At 45.0% G+C, this 20118-nt stretch overlaps 1 protein-coding gene across 1 annotated transcript in view; it reads right to left on the bottom strand.

Annotated features, from left to right (window-relative positions):
* Nucleotides 1-20118, bottom strand: part of WDR44 (WD repeat domain 44) — a 125881-nt gene that overhangs the window by 64211 nt on the left and 41552 nt on the right. The window contains exon 2 of the mRNA XM_040323687.1: nucleotides 17931-17964. Coding sequence (XP_040179621.1) covers nucleotides 17931-17964 — 34 coding nt within the window. The remainder of the gene's footprint in view (nucleotides 1-17930; nucleotides 17965-20118) is intronic.

Here is a 20118-nt window from a genome sequence, read left to right as displayed (position 1 = left end):
ACTGACAGCACTTGTCCTGGCCGGGAATGTCTGGCGAGGCACAATCCCGCCCCCCTGCTTGTGATTGAAGAATTCATAAATCCCACGTGACTAATCACAGCAGGGAAGCCAGAGTTGGAACAAGGTAAAATGGGTCTCGGCAGTCAGGACAAGTGCTGCCAGTGAGTAAAGTGGCTATGCCACTTTTGGGGGCGTGATCAGTTGTTCTGGGTAGAGCGCGCATCCATTCATTACAGCACAAGCTGATTTTTGGGAAGGGGGTCCCTGAATGGCCACTTGGAAATGTGGTCACCCTAGGCTGCATGGACAGAGGTGCTACAGAGATGTAAAGGGTTAAACACTATCTGAAAGCAATGTAAAAAGGGAAAAAAACAAAACAAACAGACACAGACACACACAAACACACTTTATGTACTGTGTAACCCTCACTATATAGCAACTTGTATGGATAAAAAAAAAAAAAAAAAAAACACACTAGTTTTAAATGCAGTCACTGAATACATTGTTAGGCCTCGGTTAGCATTACTTGAATCAGCTGTGATGCAGAGAAACAAAAATATTACAGTGCCACGAGTTCATGTCCTGACACGTCCTGGGAAGACCTATAGCATTTCCTTGCAGAAAGCGGCTGTTAATTTTTTTCCTCCTCAAGAAACAAAGTCAAGTATTTACGTCTGCTGCAGATAATAGTGAAAAGCAGAGCTTTCAAGAACTCCTGGAGACGCTAAGCAGACAGGCTACTGTCACAGCAGATGAACCAAATCCATAGCAAAGCCAATGTAAATGCTACAGCAGGATACATAGATCGCAAATATATCCCAGTTCTTGGGCTTACGAACTAAAGTTGACATTTCATTTAGAGGCTTGAGAAACAATTGGGATAACATGGAAGCAACCCAAAATGGTTTGTATCCGTCTTTGATATTAGAACCAAAAGTCTCCATTTCTAAAAAGCCACACGAGTACAATCTCTGTAGGCAGGGGCGGACTGACAACTCATGGCAATAGGAGATTATGGGGCCCCCAGGGCAATAGGAGATTATGGGGCCCCCAGGGCAATAGGAGATTATGGGGCCCCCAGGGCAATAGGAGATTATGGGGCCCCCAGGGCAATAGGAGATTATGGGGCCCCCAGGGCAATAGGAGATTATGGGGCCCCCAGACAATAGGATATTATGGGGCCCCCAGACAATAGGATATTATGGGGCCCCCAGACAATAGGATATTATGGGGCCACACAGTATACATACACACAAAATACACAGCTATAATCTTGGGATTTTTAGAGTATAAGGATGTCGTAAGGGACATTTTAGGGACAGATGTAAAAACACATTTTTACATACTGTCCCTGGTTTTACTGAGGCTGGCAACCCTGATGGGGCCCTCTAGTGGCATGGGGCCCCCTAGTGGCATGGGGCCCTCGGGCAGTGCCCAAATGGTCAGTCCGCCCGTCTGTAGGTTGGTTACAACAGAAGAAATTGCTCTGGTTATGAAAGATCATGCTGCAAAATTAAGTAAATTAGGCCCATCATGAAGGCTGCATATCTAGAATGGGGGTGGAGGGACACAACTCACAAAATCATAATTCTACCTAGTTTTCAGTCAATGTAAAAAAAAAAAAAAAAAAAATTGTTTACTTCCAATAGAGCTTTACCAGCTACAGAAGTTGCGATTCAGCCACCCTTGCAAGGACAGCACTGCCAGATCCTCCACTGCAGCAGCACCACAGAATGATCAAAACAGACCTCTTGGGCCCCTGCCACACATATGGACTGTTTGTAAGTTTTTCATCCATCCGTTGACGGATTAAAAACAGACATCAATGCATTCCTACGGAAAAACAGAGACTATTTTAATCTTTTTTCACCCGCTTGCATCAACATGTTTTTTTGAACGGATGAAAGCTCAGCTGTCAAAAAAAAATGGTTGGACGAAAAACGGATGTAAACAACCGACAAATGGTCAGTTTTTAATCCATTTTTGCATTGTTTGTTTAGCCAGGCTCCCTCAACTTGCCCGACAAAGCCAGAGCTGTAAAAAAAAAAAAAAAAAAAAAAATGCAGGAGGTGATCAAATACCACCAAAAGAAAGCTCAATTTGTGAGAAAAAAAAAAAAAAAAAAAAGTCAATTTTGTTTGGGAGCCACTTTGCACGACCGCGCAATTGTCAGTTAAAGTGACAGTGTCGAATCGCAAAAAATTGCCTGGTCTTTGGCCAGCTAAATGGTCCGGGGCTTAAGTGGTTAAGAAAAACATGACTGAACTGGAGTAAAACTGAAAGCATTTGTGAAAGTGGCCTAACTGGCCAATTAAAGGAGTACACTGTTGGTCAACACCCTGCTCTCTGAATTTAAGTTCACATGAAAACTTTTTTTGACTTTATAATGCGATTATAAAAATCAGTGGGTGGGTGGATGTCAGAGCTTTTCATTACTGTTGTCCCCAGTGGAAAAATTTTCCCTCATTTCCAGTTTATTTGATGGGCAATAGATAAAACAGCAAAAGAGGAAAGTGGAGAAGGGTTAAAACTTCAGGGTTTTTTTTCCCCCAGCTGGAGAGGATTTCCTTTCTCTTCTTGTCCAGATTATGGGCATCAGATAGTTGTACCTGTCTATTCGCAGCCCTCTCTTCTCTGCTCAATTGAAAAGCCTGTGGCGTGCATAACACAACCCAAAAACTTCACACGGTGCAGGAAAAAAAATGTGCACACACATAAAGAGTGAAAGACAAAAAAAATGACGGGTGCATCGTCAAGTGGCCCTCCGAAAAGGGCCCAGCTCTGATCCCCCGGGGCGTTAGGCTCCTGGCAGGGAAAAGAGTAAACTGTGGTCCATGCAGCCGAAGCCACATGGACCCACCATGGCCCAAGCAGCCGAAGCCACAAGGACCCAACATCCTCGGAGAGAATGCCGAAGGGAGACCCCATGAGAGCAGGCGAACCAAGCCAGAAGGCCATGTCCACCCACTCCCAAGACTTTCAGAGCAGGCCCGAGGACCAGCACCCTACTCATCACACTAAAAGTGCAGTGCACCAAACAAAAAGAAAAGACAAAACGTGACAAACGGGGGTATAATAAAAAAGAAAGTGGGGGGAAAAGGAAGGTGGGAATGGTGAGTGGAAAGTGGCTGTGACTGACTTTTATGCAAATATCAAATATGCTTCAGTCTAATTCTCTCCCTGCTAGTTTAATGCTGCGTGTTAGATGAAAAGGTGATTTCATGTGTGACTCATCTCTCTGAACACTGTTAATATGTTAAATAAGGCTAGCTTTTGAAAGGCCTTTAATTGTGTGATAACACTGACTAAAACCTATTGATGCTCAAAGGTGTGAAGGTGGTTTGTTTGATGCCATTAATTAAGGAATGTGCAGTGATTAGACATGATAATTATAGGCCAGTGCCGACCTGTCTATAATGTTGTAGTAATTAGCCTTAGTGTGATTAGGGTGGTGGAGATCTCATTGTTGCTTTAATGCCTGGTACTGTATATAAAGCTGAGAAGAAACCATTAAAGTCCGTCTTGTTCCAGCTTTAACCTTGGCTCCTGTGTGGATTATTGGGCCATCCCAGGGAGTTCTACTCATGGAATACTGGGTGATTTGCTTTTATGGGAAGAAGGGAAGACTTTGACGGGGATATCTTCCACTACCGTCACTGTGGCCACCGTGCAATACGATGGCCGGCCCTCCGGCCAGGAACAAAAATTCCTCTGGTCCTAGCCAAAAGGCTCGGCCCTAGAGGCAGGTGTTAAAAAGTGTGTGGAGATCGTGAGCATGGTGCCAAACAATGAGAGCCCCTCACACACTCATGCAATGTATGGCACCCCTGGACTGCCACTCCAGGGGCACTATCTCCACAGGCTTTTCAACGGTCCCTGACACCCGGTCCGGACCAGCAGCACCCTTCTCAGCCAGGAAGGTAGAAGAGGTCGGGGAGAGCCCACCTAAGCAGGCTACTACCCACAACCCCCATCCCTCCCACCTAATCACATTCAGGAAATACTACCCGCTCCTCCCGGCTAAAAGAGGAGCAAGGGTTCTCTCCCGAACTGACTGTGGCAGGCACCACCAATTCCAGACCAGAGGCCAGGGACCCAACCCTCCAGCTTCGACCTCATGCTTCTCTGTCCAAATCAGAAGGCTTTCACCTCCACGCCAGCAGGCTTAGCATCTGCCGACCGCCATCCCTTTCCCCCTCGCAGAGTACTAGGGACGATCAGCATAGCACCACCTACCGGCAACTGATAAGAACAGGTACAACAATTGATCTTAGCCAAAGGGCCGAGAAGATTTCTTTTGTTCTGAAGAGAAACCAGAGTATTCTCTGCATCCATTCAAAGTGCTGACATATAAAGCTGGTCTGAAAGTTCAGGAAAAAAAAAAAAAAAAAAAAAAAAAGAGGAGCGGAGAGCTGAAGTCACACTCTGCAGAGCTTAGTGAGACGAGCTCTGAGAGCGGATTGGAGGGGGAGGGAAGCAGACACACCCCCCCTTCACAAAGCACACAGGACCAAAAGCTGAGGCTGTCAGTCAGCTGGAGCTCCCTCCCGTCACCTTTTTTCTCTTGGTGTCAGGAAAACCCATAGAAGGAACTTCTGCAGATAAGTGAGAAATGACACTCAATGTACTGAATTAAGACAAGTACACACTAAGGATAGGCTTTGTTCATATTTCATGTCTGAGGTTTACAACCACCTTAAAAAATAATCTCTGGAATGGGGCAATAATGACCAAGATACATGCTTGAATTGACAAAACTGAAAATCGGATGTAGGTGAATTATTTATCTCACAGAATTCATGTAAACACTTTAAGTTTACTTAGTTAGGCGTCACCGGTAGATTAAAAACACTTATTCATAAATCCAGGGACTGGCAGAAATTATCCCAACCTGCACTGCAAGAGATAAATATTAACAGAGCCTATGAGACACACAAGAAGGTGAAATGTGTTTACCAGAGGCTGATAAACTAATTACTAACCAAGGTTGTCTGTAGGTCCATTTACTCAGTGCGATCCTGCACAACAATTAAACAAAGCTGAAATAATGATTTGGAAAGAAAAACACTGTACTAAATATTAAATGGTTGACCTCCAAAAACGACAGTGTACATGGGTACGGATGATCAAACTATACAAGTATTTTCCGGCACTATAGTCCAATAAGCACCATGCGTTTACAGTAGGAGGTAAAAGGCTGGCGTTTGCATCGCTAGCGATAAGACAGGCTGGAATTATCTGATCCAAAGTTCTACTCGCCTCCTAGACACAGACACACCTCTGTTATGCAGCGTACACACGATCGGAATTTCCGACGAGAAAAGTTTGATGCGAGTGTTCGGTCTGACTTTTTCTGTCGGAATTTCCGACAGCAAAAAATTGAGAGCTGGTTCTCAAATTTTCCGACAGGAGAAGTTTTTGTTGGAAATCTGTATGCAATTCCGACGCACAAAAAAAAAAACACGCATGCGCTGAATCAATTCAAACGCATGCTCGGAATCATTAAACTTCATTTTTCTCGGCTCGTTGTAGTGTTGGACGTCACCGCGTTCTTGATGGTCGGAATTTCAGACAACATTTGTGTGACCGTGTGTACAAGACACAAGTTTGAGCCAAAATTCAGTCTGAAAAAAAAATCGTTTTCTTGTTAGAATTTCCGATTGTGTGTACGCGGCATTAGAGGCTTTAAATTGATTGCGAACATCTAGACATGAAAAATGAACAAGCCATATCCTTGTATAATGTGTACTTTCCTCAATGCAAAGCACAGAGTGCGAGTTCGGTCTGCTGCCTCATTCCGCTGCATGAGCCTTTTCTCATAGGTTGTACCAACTCCAAGTAATTGAGGGAACAGGGAAGGAGTGTTCCAGCACACAGCCTGTGACTGGCTGCCTCAGCTTTGCAAGTTAACCTAGGAGACAGACTAGATGGGGGTGGGTGCCCTTGACCTCCACTCAGGTCTCAGCTTACACTCAGCTCTGCTCTGAGCTGTGCAATGTGTGACATCACATCCCTAACCTCTTGTGGAAGCAATAAAAGTAGGCCTCTTTTACACAGGACGTATTAATGCGTACCATGTGCAAGGGCTGTGTTTATTTGCAGAGGTAGTCACAAGTGTTTCTTGCATTCCAGTGCAAGGATGACTGCATGGGATCAGCCGATGTTCCCCCAATTTGACATCTGTGCAGGTGCACAGTCCTGAACAGACATTGCAGTCTGAGGCTGTGCACGTGCATACATGTCAGATTGTGAGCAGCACCTGTGTCCATGCAGCCGCAGCATTCATGGAAGTTGTTGCCATCAATACAAACCGTTCTACTCTCAGATGCTTTGATGCCTATTTTTGGCAAAAAGTTGCCATTTTCTTAGTACATAGCGCATATGCATACAGTATAAGAATGACAGTATTTTTAGTTTCAAATACTGCATGTTAAATTTGCTTTTAAGAAAAGAAAATCTGGATCATTTAAGAAAATAGAACGCCCACTCATACAGAAGGCAAATCCCAATTAATGCTCAAAACATGAAAAAAAAAAAAAAATAATAAAAATAAAAAATAAAATACATTTTAGCCAATCTTTAATCTATATTGAGAGCCGGTTCACACTGGGGCGACTTGGGATCCGACTTGAAGTCACCTCAAGTCGTCCCAAGTCGCGCTGTCGAGAAAAACAATGCAAGTGAATGGGAGCGGTGTTAATACACACGACTCAAGTCGCTCCGACTTCAAAAGAAGTTCCTGTACTACTTCAATCCGACTTGTAGGCGATTTGTACCCATTGATTTCAATGGAAGTCGCCTCCAAGTCTGATCACTGTCTTAACTGAAGCGACTTTCCAGGAAGATAACATACATTTCTCAGGCAAACCCCCCCTCCCCCAGAGCTGATTGTTGTTTGATTGGCCACTGGAAAGTCTCCTGTCCTGGAGACGACTTCAAGTCGTGTTGTAAATCGCCCTGTGGTTCATGTTCAAGTCGTGTCGGAGTCGCCTCTGAATATCGCGCTGGAAGTCGTGTCGCCCTAGTGTGAACCGACTTCCTAGGCTTCCTGTACACTGCTGTTGGTAAACTGACGTTTTCGGCTGCCCCTGAACTCCCCTCTATGGTATATTAACAGTACATGTACACAGGGTCGTTTATTGGCAGTTTTAGAAGCATTTTTTGGAATGCAAAAAATATAATAAATGCGTTCAGGACCGAGGTTCAGAGGCATATGAAACGTCAAATGCCTTTAAAACAAAGTACCTCACGTTTGGCCGCATTTCAGGCGTTTTTAATGGAAGATACATTTGACCATTAGTAAAAACAAAAAAAAATCCTAAATGCAAAACGCGGCTAAATGTGGCATGTAAACGCAGCAAAAGGACTTTTTTTAAATGTTGTTTACCATCTGTCAAGTTTAATCGCTATGGGAGGTTTTAAAAAACGTCCTGTGTACAATAAGCCTTACAGCCAACGGGTCTTGCTGTAAAAAATAGACATAATATACGACCTGTCACACATTTAATAGGCACAGGGGAAGGCTGCCAGCATTTGCCATCAGTACAGAAATGGGAGTGGAATGCGATGCACCTTTAAGAATTTGCTGCAATCGATATGGATCAAAACACTTCCTCTATGACAAGCCTGCAAACCACCCTCCTCCTGGCACAGCCACATTCCTGCCTCACTGACTAAGCACAGAAATCCAGCCTAGTACAAGGTCTAATGATTAGTATTGTGTCACACACACAATGACAAAATAAAGAAATGCAACCAAAATCTCAAAAGCAGAACACTTTTAGTTCACTTGTTAAATTCTATAAAACAGAATATTTTTCAAATCAGCTAGTATAATCATCTGAAATCTAAGGTGCCTTATGCCAACTGGAGCTGGGCACTGACTGGCACAGGTGCTTTGCAGCATGGCCCCTAGTGAGTGGGTGACATCTGGCTTCCTATGCAATAGGGAATTTCATTTTGGTCACAGAGAGAAAGGTGTGTGGGCCAGGTGCCTCTTGTGCCAGCAGAAAAGGTGCCAGGAAGCTGACCCCTGCTTTAAACATCCTTTATCCATTAGGCCTCTCTGTATATTGCAAATTGGTACCATACAAGCAATGCAGGCCAATTTTGGGTAGAGTTGGGCTTTATAAAAGGCCTGCAAGTATAACGCACTCTTTCATTACCATTAAAACAGCTTTGCACCCCATCATTACAGATCCTTATTTGCCAAATCTGCTCTGGCTCATTTACGGAAATCAGAGATGACGGATGCTAGCTTTCACTTTGTTCGGATGGTATCTGCAAAGTCACACTCGGGTGTTTACGGCGCCTGCGCAGTCAGCTCTGCACAGCAGGCGAGGGCGCCGTAAACGCCCGAGTGTGACTTTGTGTATTTTCGGAAGGCGTGACGTGCCTTAGCAGCCGTCAATCAACTCCTCTTCGCTTAGAAACGCCCATTCCCCGCAGGATTCCCCGCTCGGAGCCGGATAACAAGGGCTCATATAACGATAAGTACAAAAAAAACAAAAAAAACACTGCAAATGTTAGCAGTATGCTGGAGCCAATGTCAAAAAGTGGATTTTTGGGTGAACCTCCTCTTTAAGGCTCCATGTACACTGGACATTAAAATCATATTTTTCTCAATGGATCAAAAACGTTTAACACGGGTGAGCCATGATTTTGAGTGTTTAACAGCTCCTGAATGCAATTTTAGGGCTTTCATAAAACAGCCCATAAACTCCACTGCTGATGAATGTCCAAAAACAAAACATAGAATAACAGAGGGGAGTTTATGGGCTGTTTAAAAAAAAAAAAAAAAAAAAAAAAAAAACGCCCCAAACTCCCAAAAACGGCCATTAGGCCACATTCACACCTGAGCATAGCAATTTTGCATGTTTTGATGCAGCGGTTTCCGTAGTTTTTCTTAAAAGCCAATCGTTTTCATCTGCTTCCTGGCTGAATTTTCTTTTTGCGGTTCATCATTGTTCTTCCTGTTCCTGGCTGTGTGGTGTGGTGTGGTGTATCTTGTTATACAAAGATGGGCGACGATGAGATGGAGCATTGTGTGGCAGCACCCACTGTTACGTCATATTTTTCTGCATGAAAGACAGAGGAGGAAGAAGAGGGCACGCAGATACTGGATCCACCCAGTAATTGCCGATAGAGAAGAGAGGCCAATTTTGGGTCATGTACAGTGACCTTTCATCAGTTTCCCCAGCGGAGTGCTGCCTTATACAAGTGTTCCCAGCGGAGTGCTCCCTACATCCGTGTTCCCAGCGGAGTGCTCCCTACATCCGTGTTCCCAGCGGAGTGCTCCCTACATCCGTGTTCCCAGCGGAGTGCTCCCTACATCCGTGTTCCCAGCGGAGTGCTCCCTACATCCGTGTTCCCAGCGGAGTGCTCCCTACATCCGTGTTCCCAGCGGAGTGCTCCCTACATCCGTGTTCCCAGCGGAGTGCTTCCTTATGTGTGTGTTTGCAGCAGTTTCCCCAGCTGAGTGCTCCCTTACATCAGTACATGTGTTTAGATAACTAAATAACAATCATCCTACCATCTCCCTATGGTCAGTTTGGTGGTTAGTTCAGTTTGCAGGGGTTTAACTTACCTTTATTATCCTTCACATGGCCATTTCTTATGTCTGCCCAGTTTGTGAACACTTCTGGTTCCATGCCCTCCTCTTGCTCGCTCGAAGCTTGTAGCATGGATCTATGGAATCGTAGAGGCAGGTGTGCTGCTTTACCATTCAGATAAAGATCTCCGGATCTAATATAGATAATGCCCCATCCATCACTTCCTCTACCATGTTTTCCTTCATGTCTGCTAAATAAATATGGAGATCTGTGCCTTTTATGTAATTTCCTTTATGTAGATCTATTTCACTTGAGCAGATAAAAGCAGCAAAACACGCGTAGAAACCCTCATAGGAGCGCAAAGATGCGCCAAGATGCTCGAATGGAGCGTTGCCATTTATTTCTATGGAAAAACAAAAGGCTCAAAAAATGGCCAAATCTGACGAAATCGAGCGACAAAAAGGGTCCAGAACTAGTTTGAGCTTCAGGCGTTGGGCAAGCGACAACACGCTCAGGTGTGAATGGGGTCTTAATGAGCTTCAGTGTGCATGGATCCTTAGTGACAACAATCTTCCAAAACAATCACTGTAAATCTTTCTGGCTTACTGCCAAAAGTGGTGAAGCCAACCCTTCTAATGCACACCCCTAAGTACAGAACACAGCCGTGTCCAATATCCAGGAGAGAGTCATTCGGTACGGCAGTGCCAACAGCAGCGGAGTACCATCTCCAGACAGGAGGAAGTCAGGTGGGTGTGCGACTATATCCAGCACATCTATCAGTGGGAGGCTATAAAAACACACATAAAAGAGGAGTACAGCAAGGCCAGACAAATGAATGTGCCGGTGGTTATATTAAAGCAGCATTTCATGCTTCTATACCTGGAAGGCTAATTTATAGGGAGACAAAGGATACACAGATGTCACACAACTGCAGCTGGTTATAGTGGGATGTACTTTCCATTATGATTCAAATGAAACATTCGTTTTTTGCCATTATCCTACATCATTTCCATTTAAAAAAAAAAAAAGGGAGGGAGGAAATAAACAACTCTAAGCCCCCTTTCAGACTGGGGCAGGAGCCGCAGTGGCGGTATAACGCGGCTAAAAAAGAGATTTTTAATACAGCTTACCTGTAAAATCTTTTTCTTGGAGTACATCACGGGACACAGAGCGGCATTCATTACTATATGGGTTATATGGAGTACCTTCAGGTGTAGACACTGGCAATCTTCAAACAGGAAATGCCCCTCCCTATATAACCCCCTCCCATAGGAGGAGTACCTCAGTTTTGTAGCAAGCAGTATGCCTCCCAAAATGGTCCTCAAAAGAGGGGTGGGAGCTCTGTGTCCCGTGATGTACTCCAAGAAAAAGATTTTACAGGTAAGCTGTATTAAAAATCTCTTTTTCTTTATCGTTACATCACGGGACACAGAGCGGCATTCATTACTATATGGGATGTCCCAAAGCAATGCTTACAATGAGGGGAGGGAGAACATCTCCAAGACAAAAGGATTTAATTTAGAGATATACTCAAATCATAATAAATCCAACTTATTTGAGAAAAATAATCTTAAATTTTAAATTTAACTCAAAAAAAAGAGGAGCCCCCGGAATCCGAGGGTCTCAAACTGCAGCCTGCAGCACTGCCTGCCCGAAGGCAGTATCAGTATTCCTTCTTACGTCCAACTTGTAGAATTTTGTAAATGTGTGGACAGAAGACCAGGTTGCCGCCTTGCAAACTTGAGCCATAGAGATCTGGTGGTGTGCTGCCCAGGAGGCGCCCATGGCTCTAGTAGAATGAGCCCTTAATGATACTGGAGGAGGCAACCCTTTCAAGCCGTAGGCCTGAGTGATCAATTGCTTAATCCACCTAGAAATGGTGGACTTTGCAGCTGCCTGCCCCTTCTTGGGCCCATCCGGTAGAATAAACAGCACATCTGTTTTCCGGATCTTCTCTGTAGCTTTAAGATAGGCCTTCATGGCCCTGACAATATCCAAGGTATGCAGCAACCCTTCCTTTCTGGAAGTAGGTTTAGGGAAGAAGGATGGTAATACCAAATCCTGGTTCAAATGAAAACTGGATATGACCTTCGGTAAGAAGGAAGGATGAGGGCGGAGAACGACCTTGTCCTTATGAAATATAAGATATGGTTCCTTACAGGATAAGGCTGCCAGTTCCGAAACTCTTCTTGCGGAAACTATGGCAACCAAAAACACCAACTTCCTTGTCAGTAGAACCAAAGGAACTTCAGCCAACGGCTCAAACGGTTGTTTCTGTAAACTCGACAGAACAAGATTTAAATCCCACGGACAAAGCGGGGATTTAACTGGAGGTTTAATACGTAAGACCCCTTGAAGGAAGGTCTTAACCAGCGAGTGGGTGGCCAGCGGCCGCTGAAACCACACTGATAGGGCAGAAATCTGTCCTTTGATTGTGCTTAATGCCAATCCTTTATCCACTCCTAGCTGGAGAAAACTTAAAACTCTATCTATGGTGAACTTGCGAGGAAGCCATAGCTTGGACTCGCACCAGCCTATATAGGCCTTCCAGACCCTGTGATAAATCACCCTAGAGACCGGTTTCCTGGCTCTGATTAGGGTAGAGATTACTTTCTGAGACAGACCTCTACCCCTGAGAATCAAGGATTCAGCTTCCAGGCCGTCAAATTTAGATGCCGTGAGGCAGGGTGGAGGATCGGACCTTGCGATAGCAGGTCTGGCCTTAGAGGCAGAGTCCAAGGGTTTCCCACTACCATCCTTAGGATTAGTGAGTACCAAGCCCTTCTGGGCCATGCTGGAGCTACCAGGATAACTGGTATGTGCTCCACCCGGATCCTGCGCAGCAGGCGGGGTAGTAACTGGAGCGGGGGAAACGCATAAAGAAGCTTGAACTGATGCCAAGGGCAAACCAGAGCATCGGTTCCGCAGGCCATCGGATCCCTTGAGCGGGACATGAACCTGTCTAGCTTCTTGTTGAGTCTCGATGCCATGATATCCACGTCCGGCACTCCCCATCTTTGGCAGAGTGCTTGAAAGACTTGTGGATGCAGAGACCATTCCCCCGGCCATAGAGTCTGGCGGCTTAAGAAGTCCGCCTGAAAGTTGTCCACTCCGGGAATGAATATTGCCGATATGCAGGGCACATGAGCCTCTGCCCATAGGAGAATCAAGCTCACTTCTCTCTGAGCGGCCTGACTCCTGGTCCCCCCTTGGTGATTTATGTATGCCACTGCCGTGGCATTGTCTGATTGAATTCTCACCGGGAGCCCCTGTAATTTCGACGTCCAAGCCCTGAGGGCTAGTCGAACAGCTCTGAGCTCCAAGATGTTGATGGGTAAAAGCTTCTCTGGCTTTGCCCAAATACCTTGGCGAGTGGAACCATCCACAATCGCTCCCCAGCCCGTCAGGCTGGCGTCTGTGGTCACTATCTTCCAAGCCACTGGGCTGAAAGATTTTCCCTTCAGTAGATTCTGAGGGTCTAACCACCAACACAGACTTTGCCGGACTCTTGATGAGAGAGGCAACGGGATATCCAAGGCCTGTGGCCTTCTGCTCCATGCTGACAGGATGGCTGCCTGCAGGATGCGAGTGTGGCTCTGGGCGTATGGCACCGCCTCGAAAGTAACCACCATCTTGCCTAGTAATCTCATACATAGGCGAATAGTCGGTTCTTTCTTGCTTAGAACCAGTAGGATTAATTCCTTGATGGCTTTGACCTTCCTCAGAGGTAGGAACACCCCTTGTTGTTCCGTGTCTAATCTCATGCCGAGATATTCCAACTGCCTTGTGGGCTGGAATGCTGACTTTTCTCGATTTAGGACCCAGCCGAACCTCTCGAGGTATTGGACCGTGAGGGCCACTGCTCGTTCCAAGCCGGGAGACGAGTGGTCTATGACTAGGAGGTCGTCCAGGTATGCTAGGATCGTGACCCCTTGGATCCTTAGCTTGGCTAGGATTGGAGCTAGAACCTTCGTGAACACCCGGGGGGCCGTAGCCAACCCGAAGGGAAGCGCCACGAATTGGAAATGACGCGAAGCCACCATAAAGCGTAGATATCTTTGATGTGGCTGATAAATTGGAACATGAAGGTAGGCATCCTTTATGTCTATGGACGCCATGAAGTCGTCTTTTTGGAGTGTGGCAGCTGCTGACCGCACGGATTCCATCCGAAATGAGCGGACTTTTAAGTATGCATTTACCATCTTTAGGTCCAAAATTGGCCTGACATCTCCATTGGGCTTTAGGATGATGAATAGGTTGGAGTAGAAACCCAGCCCCTGTTCCAGGACTGGTACCTCTACTATTACTTCCTGGGAAAGTAGATGATCTAGAGCCGACCTTAATGCGGCTCCTTTCTCCAGATCGTTTGGAATCCTCGACTCCTGGAAATGAGGAGGAGGAAACCTTAGGAATTCTAGCTTGTAGCCTGTGGCCACGGAAGACCGTACCCACTCGTCGGGAATGCTGGCTTCCCAAATCTCCGAAAAGAGTCGCAGCCTTCCCCCCACCTTCGTGGGTGGGGGCGCCCCTTCATGAGGTAGACTTGGGGGCTGGTTTTGCTGGCTTGCGAAACCACTGCCTCTTGCCCCTAACAGCCTGTCCTTGTGATCTGCTGTTGAAGCCGAAGTTTGTTCTTGCAGGAGGCCGTCGATACTGCTTGGCATTAGAGGGCCCCTGCCCAGGGGAGGACTGTCGTTTAAACGCAGGTCCCTGAACCCTCTTCTTAGTTGGCAAGAGAGTACTCTTGCCGCTTGAAATGGTCTGAATGTATTTATCCAAGTCCTCTCCGAAGAGCCGTCCTCCATGGAAGGGAAACCCTGCCAGGAGCTTCTTGCATGGGGGCTCAGCCTCCCAGCTTTTTAACCATAAGAGTCTTCTCATATGGATAAGGGATAATGATAAACGTGACGCTTGTTGGATAGAATCCTTGATTGCGTCTACCGTAAAACATATGGCCTTAGGGACATCCGAAAATTCTTCTGCCTGCTCGGCAGGAATAAGTTCAAGCATTTGCTTAAATTGATCCGATAAAGCTTGAGCGACTCCAATCGCAGCCACGGCTGGCTGTACTACTGCCCCTGCAGAAGTGAAGGAGTTCTTAAGTAGGGCTTCCAAGCGTCTATCAACTGGATCTTTGAAAACCTGTACGTTTTCTACAGGACATGTTAACGATTTGTTAACACATGAGATGGCTGCGTCTACTGCAGGAGAAGCCCATCTCTTGGAAAACTTTTCTTCCATAGGATATAAGACAGAAAATTTCTTAGGTGGAAAGAAAACCTTGTCTGGTTTGTTCCACTCTTGGAACAAGACTTCCTCCAATAGAGGATGGATCGGAAACACAGCACTGCTTTGAGGCGCCCTCAGTGAGCCCAAAGCTGAAACCGTCGATACCTGGAGATCTGGTACAGGCAGGTTGAATGCCTTATGGACCAAGTCCGTCAAGCCCTGAATCCACCAGCTCTCCCTCAGGGAGACTGCCCCAGACTCCTCTGTATCCGGATCTTCGATCCCTGAACCTACTTGGTCTCTGTCCAAGAGGTCCAATTCCCCAGAGGAAAGGACCTCCTCTTCCGAGGGTCCGCGCACGGGTGACGGAGATCTATTCCGCTTACTACCCCGCATGGCTGCGGCTATCATTTCTCCCATGCTTCTCCGCATCTCATTTAAAGAGGCGAGTAACACCTCCTCCGTGACCACCTTAGGGTTGGGTTGACTCGCGTCAGCTCTAGCCCCAGACCCCGATGGCCCAAAGGCTCCCTGTGGGGAAAGCAGCGGCATAGCTCTATCCGAGACCTCAGATTCTGCGGGGGAATCCCCACCTTTTGTACCCTCTGATCTTGATGCCATGGTACAATACCGAGGTACACCTGCTACTTATTGGTACCTGGGACTTATAATAGTTAAATGCCCAAACACCTGTTTGGGGAATAAAAAATGTTTCCTCTACCCTAGATGACACTTTTTTTTTTTTTTTTTTTTTTCTTTTTTTTTTTTTCAAAGAAAAACTTTTCTTCTTTTTTTTTTTTTTTTCAATCTAGGCAAGAAAAAACATTCTATCCCCCTGAGTAGTATTGCCAAAGAAAAGACTATGAGATGGAAAAGAAAACCAGCCTATTCCTAGGCTAAACCACAATCTTCTGAAGACTGTAGTATTCTTTCTGGCCACTGTGTGTCCTCAGCGCCCCGTGCTTCACTCCAGTCCTTCCTCCCTTAAGCCAGAGAAATGAATGAGCTGTGGCATCTAAGGAAGGGCCGCCCCTTCCTTTAAACCACTGACCCGCCCTTCCCCCCCAGCTAAAACGGCGCCAAATGCGTCTATAACACGTGCACGCGCACCGCGCGCGCGCCCGCCGACGGGGGGGGGGGGGGGGGGGGTTGGGAGGAAGGGCCTCTCTGTTCCTGCAGCCGCAGGCCTGGAACACACGAGGAGGTCAGCGTTTTGCCTGCCTTGCAGGCATGAGGGAGAGGACTGGATAGAGCATCGCCTGGAGGCTTGCAGGTAAGCATAGCTCTCTGACACACACATACACTTGTACATAAAAGGCCCCACTCACAGCTTTTCCAACACTACCAGGGAGGTCACTTTTTATGGGGAAATATAACATATAGAGCCATCCTATCTTCATGATATGTGACTGGTTTGCCAGATGCAATGCATAACCTTAGGCATGTCCCCTGTGACCTCCCAGAAAAAACTTGCTAAGAGCCAAGCCCCGCAGGTTTTTCCCCTTACTTACCTGCTCCATGCCGCAGGACTTTGCCAAGCAAGAGGTCCAATCTTCCCCCATCTCCGTGGGGATGTCTAGACCTTCAGGCCCTGGGAACCTTCTTCTTCCATGAAGGATCCACTGTCCTGGGCCCATACAGCACCCTGGCAAACAGAAAACATTAGGCGCCCCAAAGGTTTTCTAAGTTCTGGGCCCAGGGTCCAGCTCTCTTAAAAAGAAAGCATTATGGGCTATACCCCAAGGGTTTGGGGGTCCGGTTACTGACCACTTTAGCGCGCAGGCTTTTTTGGACAGAACCGGTAGCTCACCTAATCCCAAGGATGCGGAGGCAAGCTAAACCATGACTAACACCTAAGACACTGGCGTAAAAACTGAGGTACTCCTCCTATGGGAGGGGGTTATATAGGGAGGGGCATTTCCTGTTTGAAGATTGCCAGTGTCTACACCTGAAGGTACTCCATATAACCCATATAGTAATGAATGCCGCTCTGTGTCCCGTGATGTAACGATAAAGAAAATAGCGGCGCTATACCGCCAGGGATTGCCACGGGAATCAGCCGCTAGCGGTGCGGTATTAACCCCCGCTAGCGGCCGATAAAGGGTTATTGCCGCGGTTTCCCATTGTTTTCAATGGGAAGAAGCGGTATACATGCCGCTCCTCTCACCGCTCCAAAGATGCTGCCGACAGGAGATTTTTTTGTCTCCCGCCAGGATATCGCCCCAGTGTGAAAGCCCTCGGGATTCCACATTGAGTCTGCAGTGAAGGAGTTTTTCAGGCGGGATAGCAGCGCTATTTTTAGCGCTGTACCGCCTGAAAAACTCCTCAATGTGAAAGGGGCCTGAAGGTTTAGTACTACAAGATTGACTAATACATTAAAAATTGCATCAGAAATTGAGACCAATGGTTAAAACAATAAAAAATTATATATATATATATATATATATATATATATATATATATATATATATATATATATATATATATATATATATATATATATATATATATATATATATATATATATATACACACACATATACACATACACACACACACACACACACACACACATATATACACACACACACACACACACTAAATATTTATTTTAGGATAAACTTCTGAAGGCAGCTCTGTATTTATCAATTAATTATATCCCAGGACGCATAGACTGCCATGCATTGGCTGAAGAATCTCAATGTCAGAGATAGACTGGCCTGGGACCCAGCGTGCAGTGGCTTACAGCAGGACAATGCCAGATACGCTGGGTTCAAGCATGTTAAAAAAAAAAAATCGAAGACAACGTAGCACACAGAGGAAATTATAAAAGAAGGTAGAGGTGGTGGGATAGAGAAATGCCTCAATTTGTAAACAAGAGGTCTGTAGGTCCATCTAGGTCAACAAGTTGTACTCTCATATAAGAGATTAAGAACTAACCTGTTTGGAAAATCTTCGCCAGTCCCCCATTATTGTCAGGGACACAATACCTCCAAGTGAAGGTTTGCAATGGTTTAAGCGCACAAGTTCCAATACAAGCACCCCAATATTCAGTCTTTTTTTTTTCTGATCGTCAAAGTGGGCATTTGTGCTTTTTAATGGGATGAAGAAGAGTAATTCATACAGATTTCCATACATGAATAATCTTACCTTCAAAGTGAATGTTGCTGGTTTTGTTGGTGATCTGTCAAAAAGAAGAAGAATTGATCAATGAATATTAAGTGCCTTTTTTCAAGACAACAGTCATTCAAAGAGAGTTCAAAAAAGTACAAAGCTAAATATGCAAATAGGACAACAGAAATTTACGTCTTTGAAGTTTGAATGCCAGGACTGCTACAGTAACCCCAAGGCGAGTGTGTGTCCAAGACCCCTTTCACACTAGTGCGACTTGTCCTGTGACTTGGGACTGCAAAGTCGCACAACAAGTCATACCCCATGATTTCCAATGAGTATCATTCATATCTGTGCGACTTCAAAGTAGTCCCTGTACTACTTTGTTCCAACTTTGATGCGAGTTGAGGTCCATAGACCTCAAGTTTACACAGGCATTCCCTGAAATTGAGGCAAAAAAAATAAGATGTAATATATATTATATATATATATATATATATATATATATATATATATATATATATATATATATATATATATATATATATATATATATATATTATATATATATATATATTTTAGGGCTGTGGAAATTAACCATCAATTCCTCGATTAATCTTAAATTGTTTTGATCGATCAAAATTTAGATTGGTACTCAGCTTTCCGCCAGCTTCCGGACCTTCAGGTTTAGGCCGATAGGTATTCTTCTACATATTTTTGGTAAAAAAAAAAAAACAAAAAAAAAAAAAACGCAATAATCGTATATTGATTGGTTTACGCAAAAGTTATAGCGTCTACAAAATAGGTGATAGATTTATGGCATTTTTATTTTATTAATTTTTTTACTAGTATTGGCGGCGATTTGCGATTTTTTACTGTGACCGTGACATTGCGGCGAACACATCGGACACTTTTGACACGTTTTTGGGACCATTCACATTTATACAGCGATTAATACTATAAATATGCATCGATTACTGTGTAAATGTGACTGGCATGGAAGGGGTTAACCATTAGGGGCGCTGAAGGGGTTAACCACTAGGGGCACTGAAGGGGTTAATATGTTCCCTAAGGTGTGTTCCAACTGTGGGGGGGAGGGGGACTCTCAAGGGGAGGAGACCGATGTGTGTTCCTCTGTACTGGGAACACACATTGGTCTCCTCACTGCTGACAGGAGGTGGATCTGTGTGTTTACACACACAGATCCACACTCCTGCCGTGATTACCGGCAATCGCGGGTGCCCGCGCGCACCCTAGATCGCCGGGAACACAGGACGTCATATGACGTCCACCCGGATCGGCGAGGGGTTACTTAATTTCCCTATGGCGCGGTATGGACGCGGTTAAAAAAGTCCTTGCCCTTTTCAAATACGCAGCTGAAAAAAAAATCATGGATGTGAACGTGTCCCATAGGAAAACATGTAAATGAACTGTAGTGCGTTTCTGCAAAAAGCACCAAAAAACTGAGGTGTGAACCCAGGCCTGAAATGTTTAGTAACTTAATGGGGTTTAAAAAAACAAAAAGTACAAAAAGAGCAAATAATCACTACTGTAAGGGGATCGTTTTTTTACTGTGGGACAGTGAAAGTAATATTTACAGTAGCGATTTGTTTTTTGTTCTATAAAAGGGCCAATTTTATTTTTTTTAACCCCATTATGTTACTGGCCGATTGATCGATTATGAAAATTGTAATCGATAAATTTCATAAAATCGATTAGTTGTTTCGGCCCTAGATATAAATACTAAATTTGTGAGAAAAAATAAATAAAAAACACACACCAATATTTTATATACACACACCCCAAACCAGGCTAGTAATGAACAATAAACGATTGCCTTAATTCAAACGCAATTGATATCGTGAAAAATAAAGCAATTGAGAATAAAATGATAATGACCAATAAATACAAAAAAATTCCCTAAAAACCAATGTTAATAATTGATATTAGGGAACACAAAATAATGAACACCAGTGCTCAGTGCAAGAAGTCCATAAATTGGTAGCCATCGTGTCCAAAAACGTGATGAATCCTCCACCAATCAGCAGAAATTATTTCTTACCAGCTTGCTATGATCCCCTACGACAGAGGATCACTATGTGCATGTAAAAACAAGAGGCAAGATTCACAGCAGAAATACGCCGGCGTATCTACCGATATGTCGGCGTATTTTCGAATGCACCGCGTCATATCTTGATTTGGAATCCTCAAACCAAGATACGACGGC

The sequence above is a fragment of the Rana temporaria genome, chromosome 9, assembly GCF_905171775.1.
Source record: "Rana temporaria chromosome 9, aRanTem1.1, whole genome shotgun sequence".
Taxonomy (NCBI): domain Eukaryota; kingdom Metazoa; phylum Chordata; class Amphibia; order Anura; family Ranidae; genus Rana; species Rana temporaria.
This window is presented reverse-complemented; position numbering and strand designations above follow the sequence as displayed.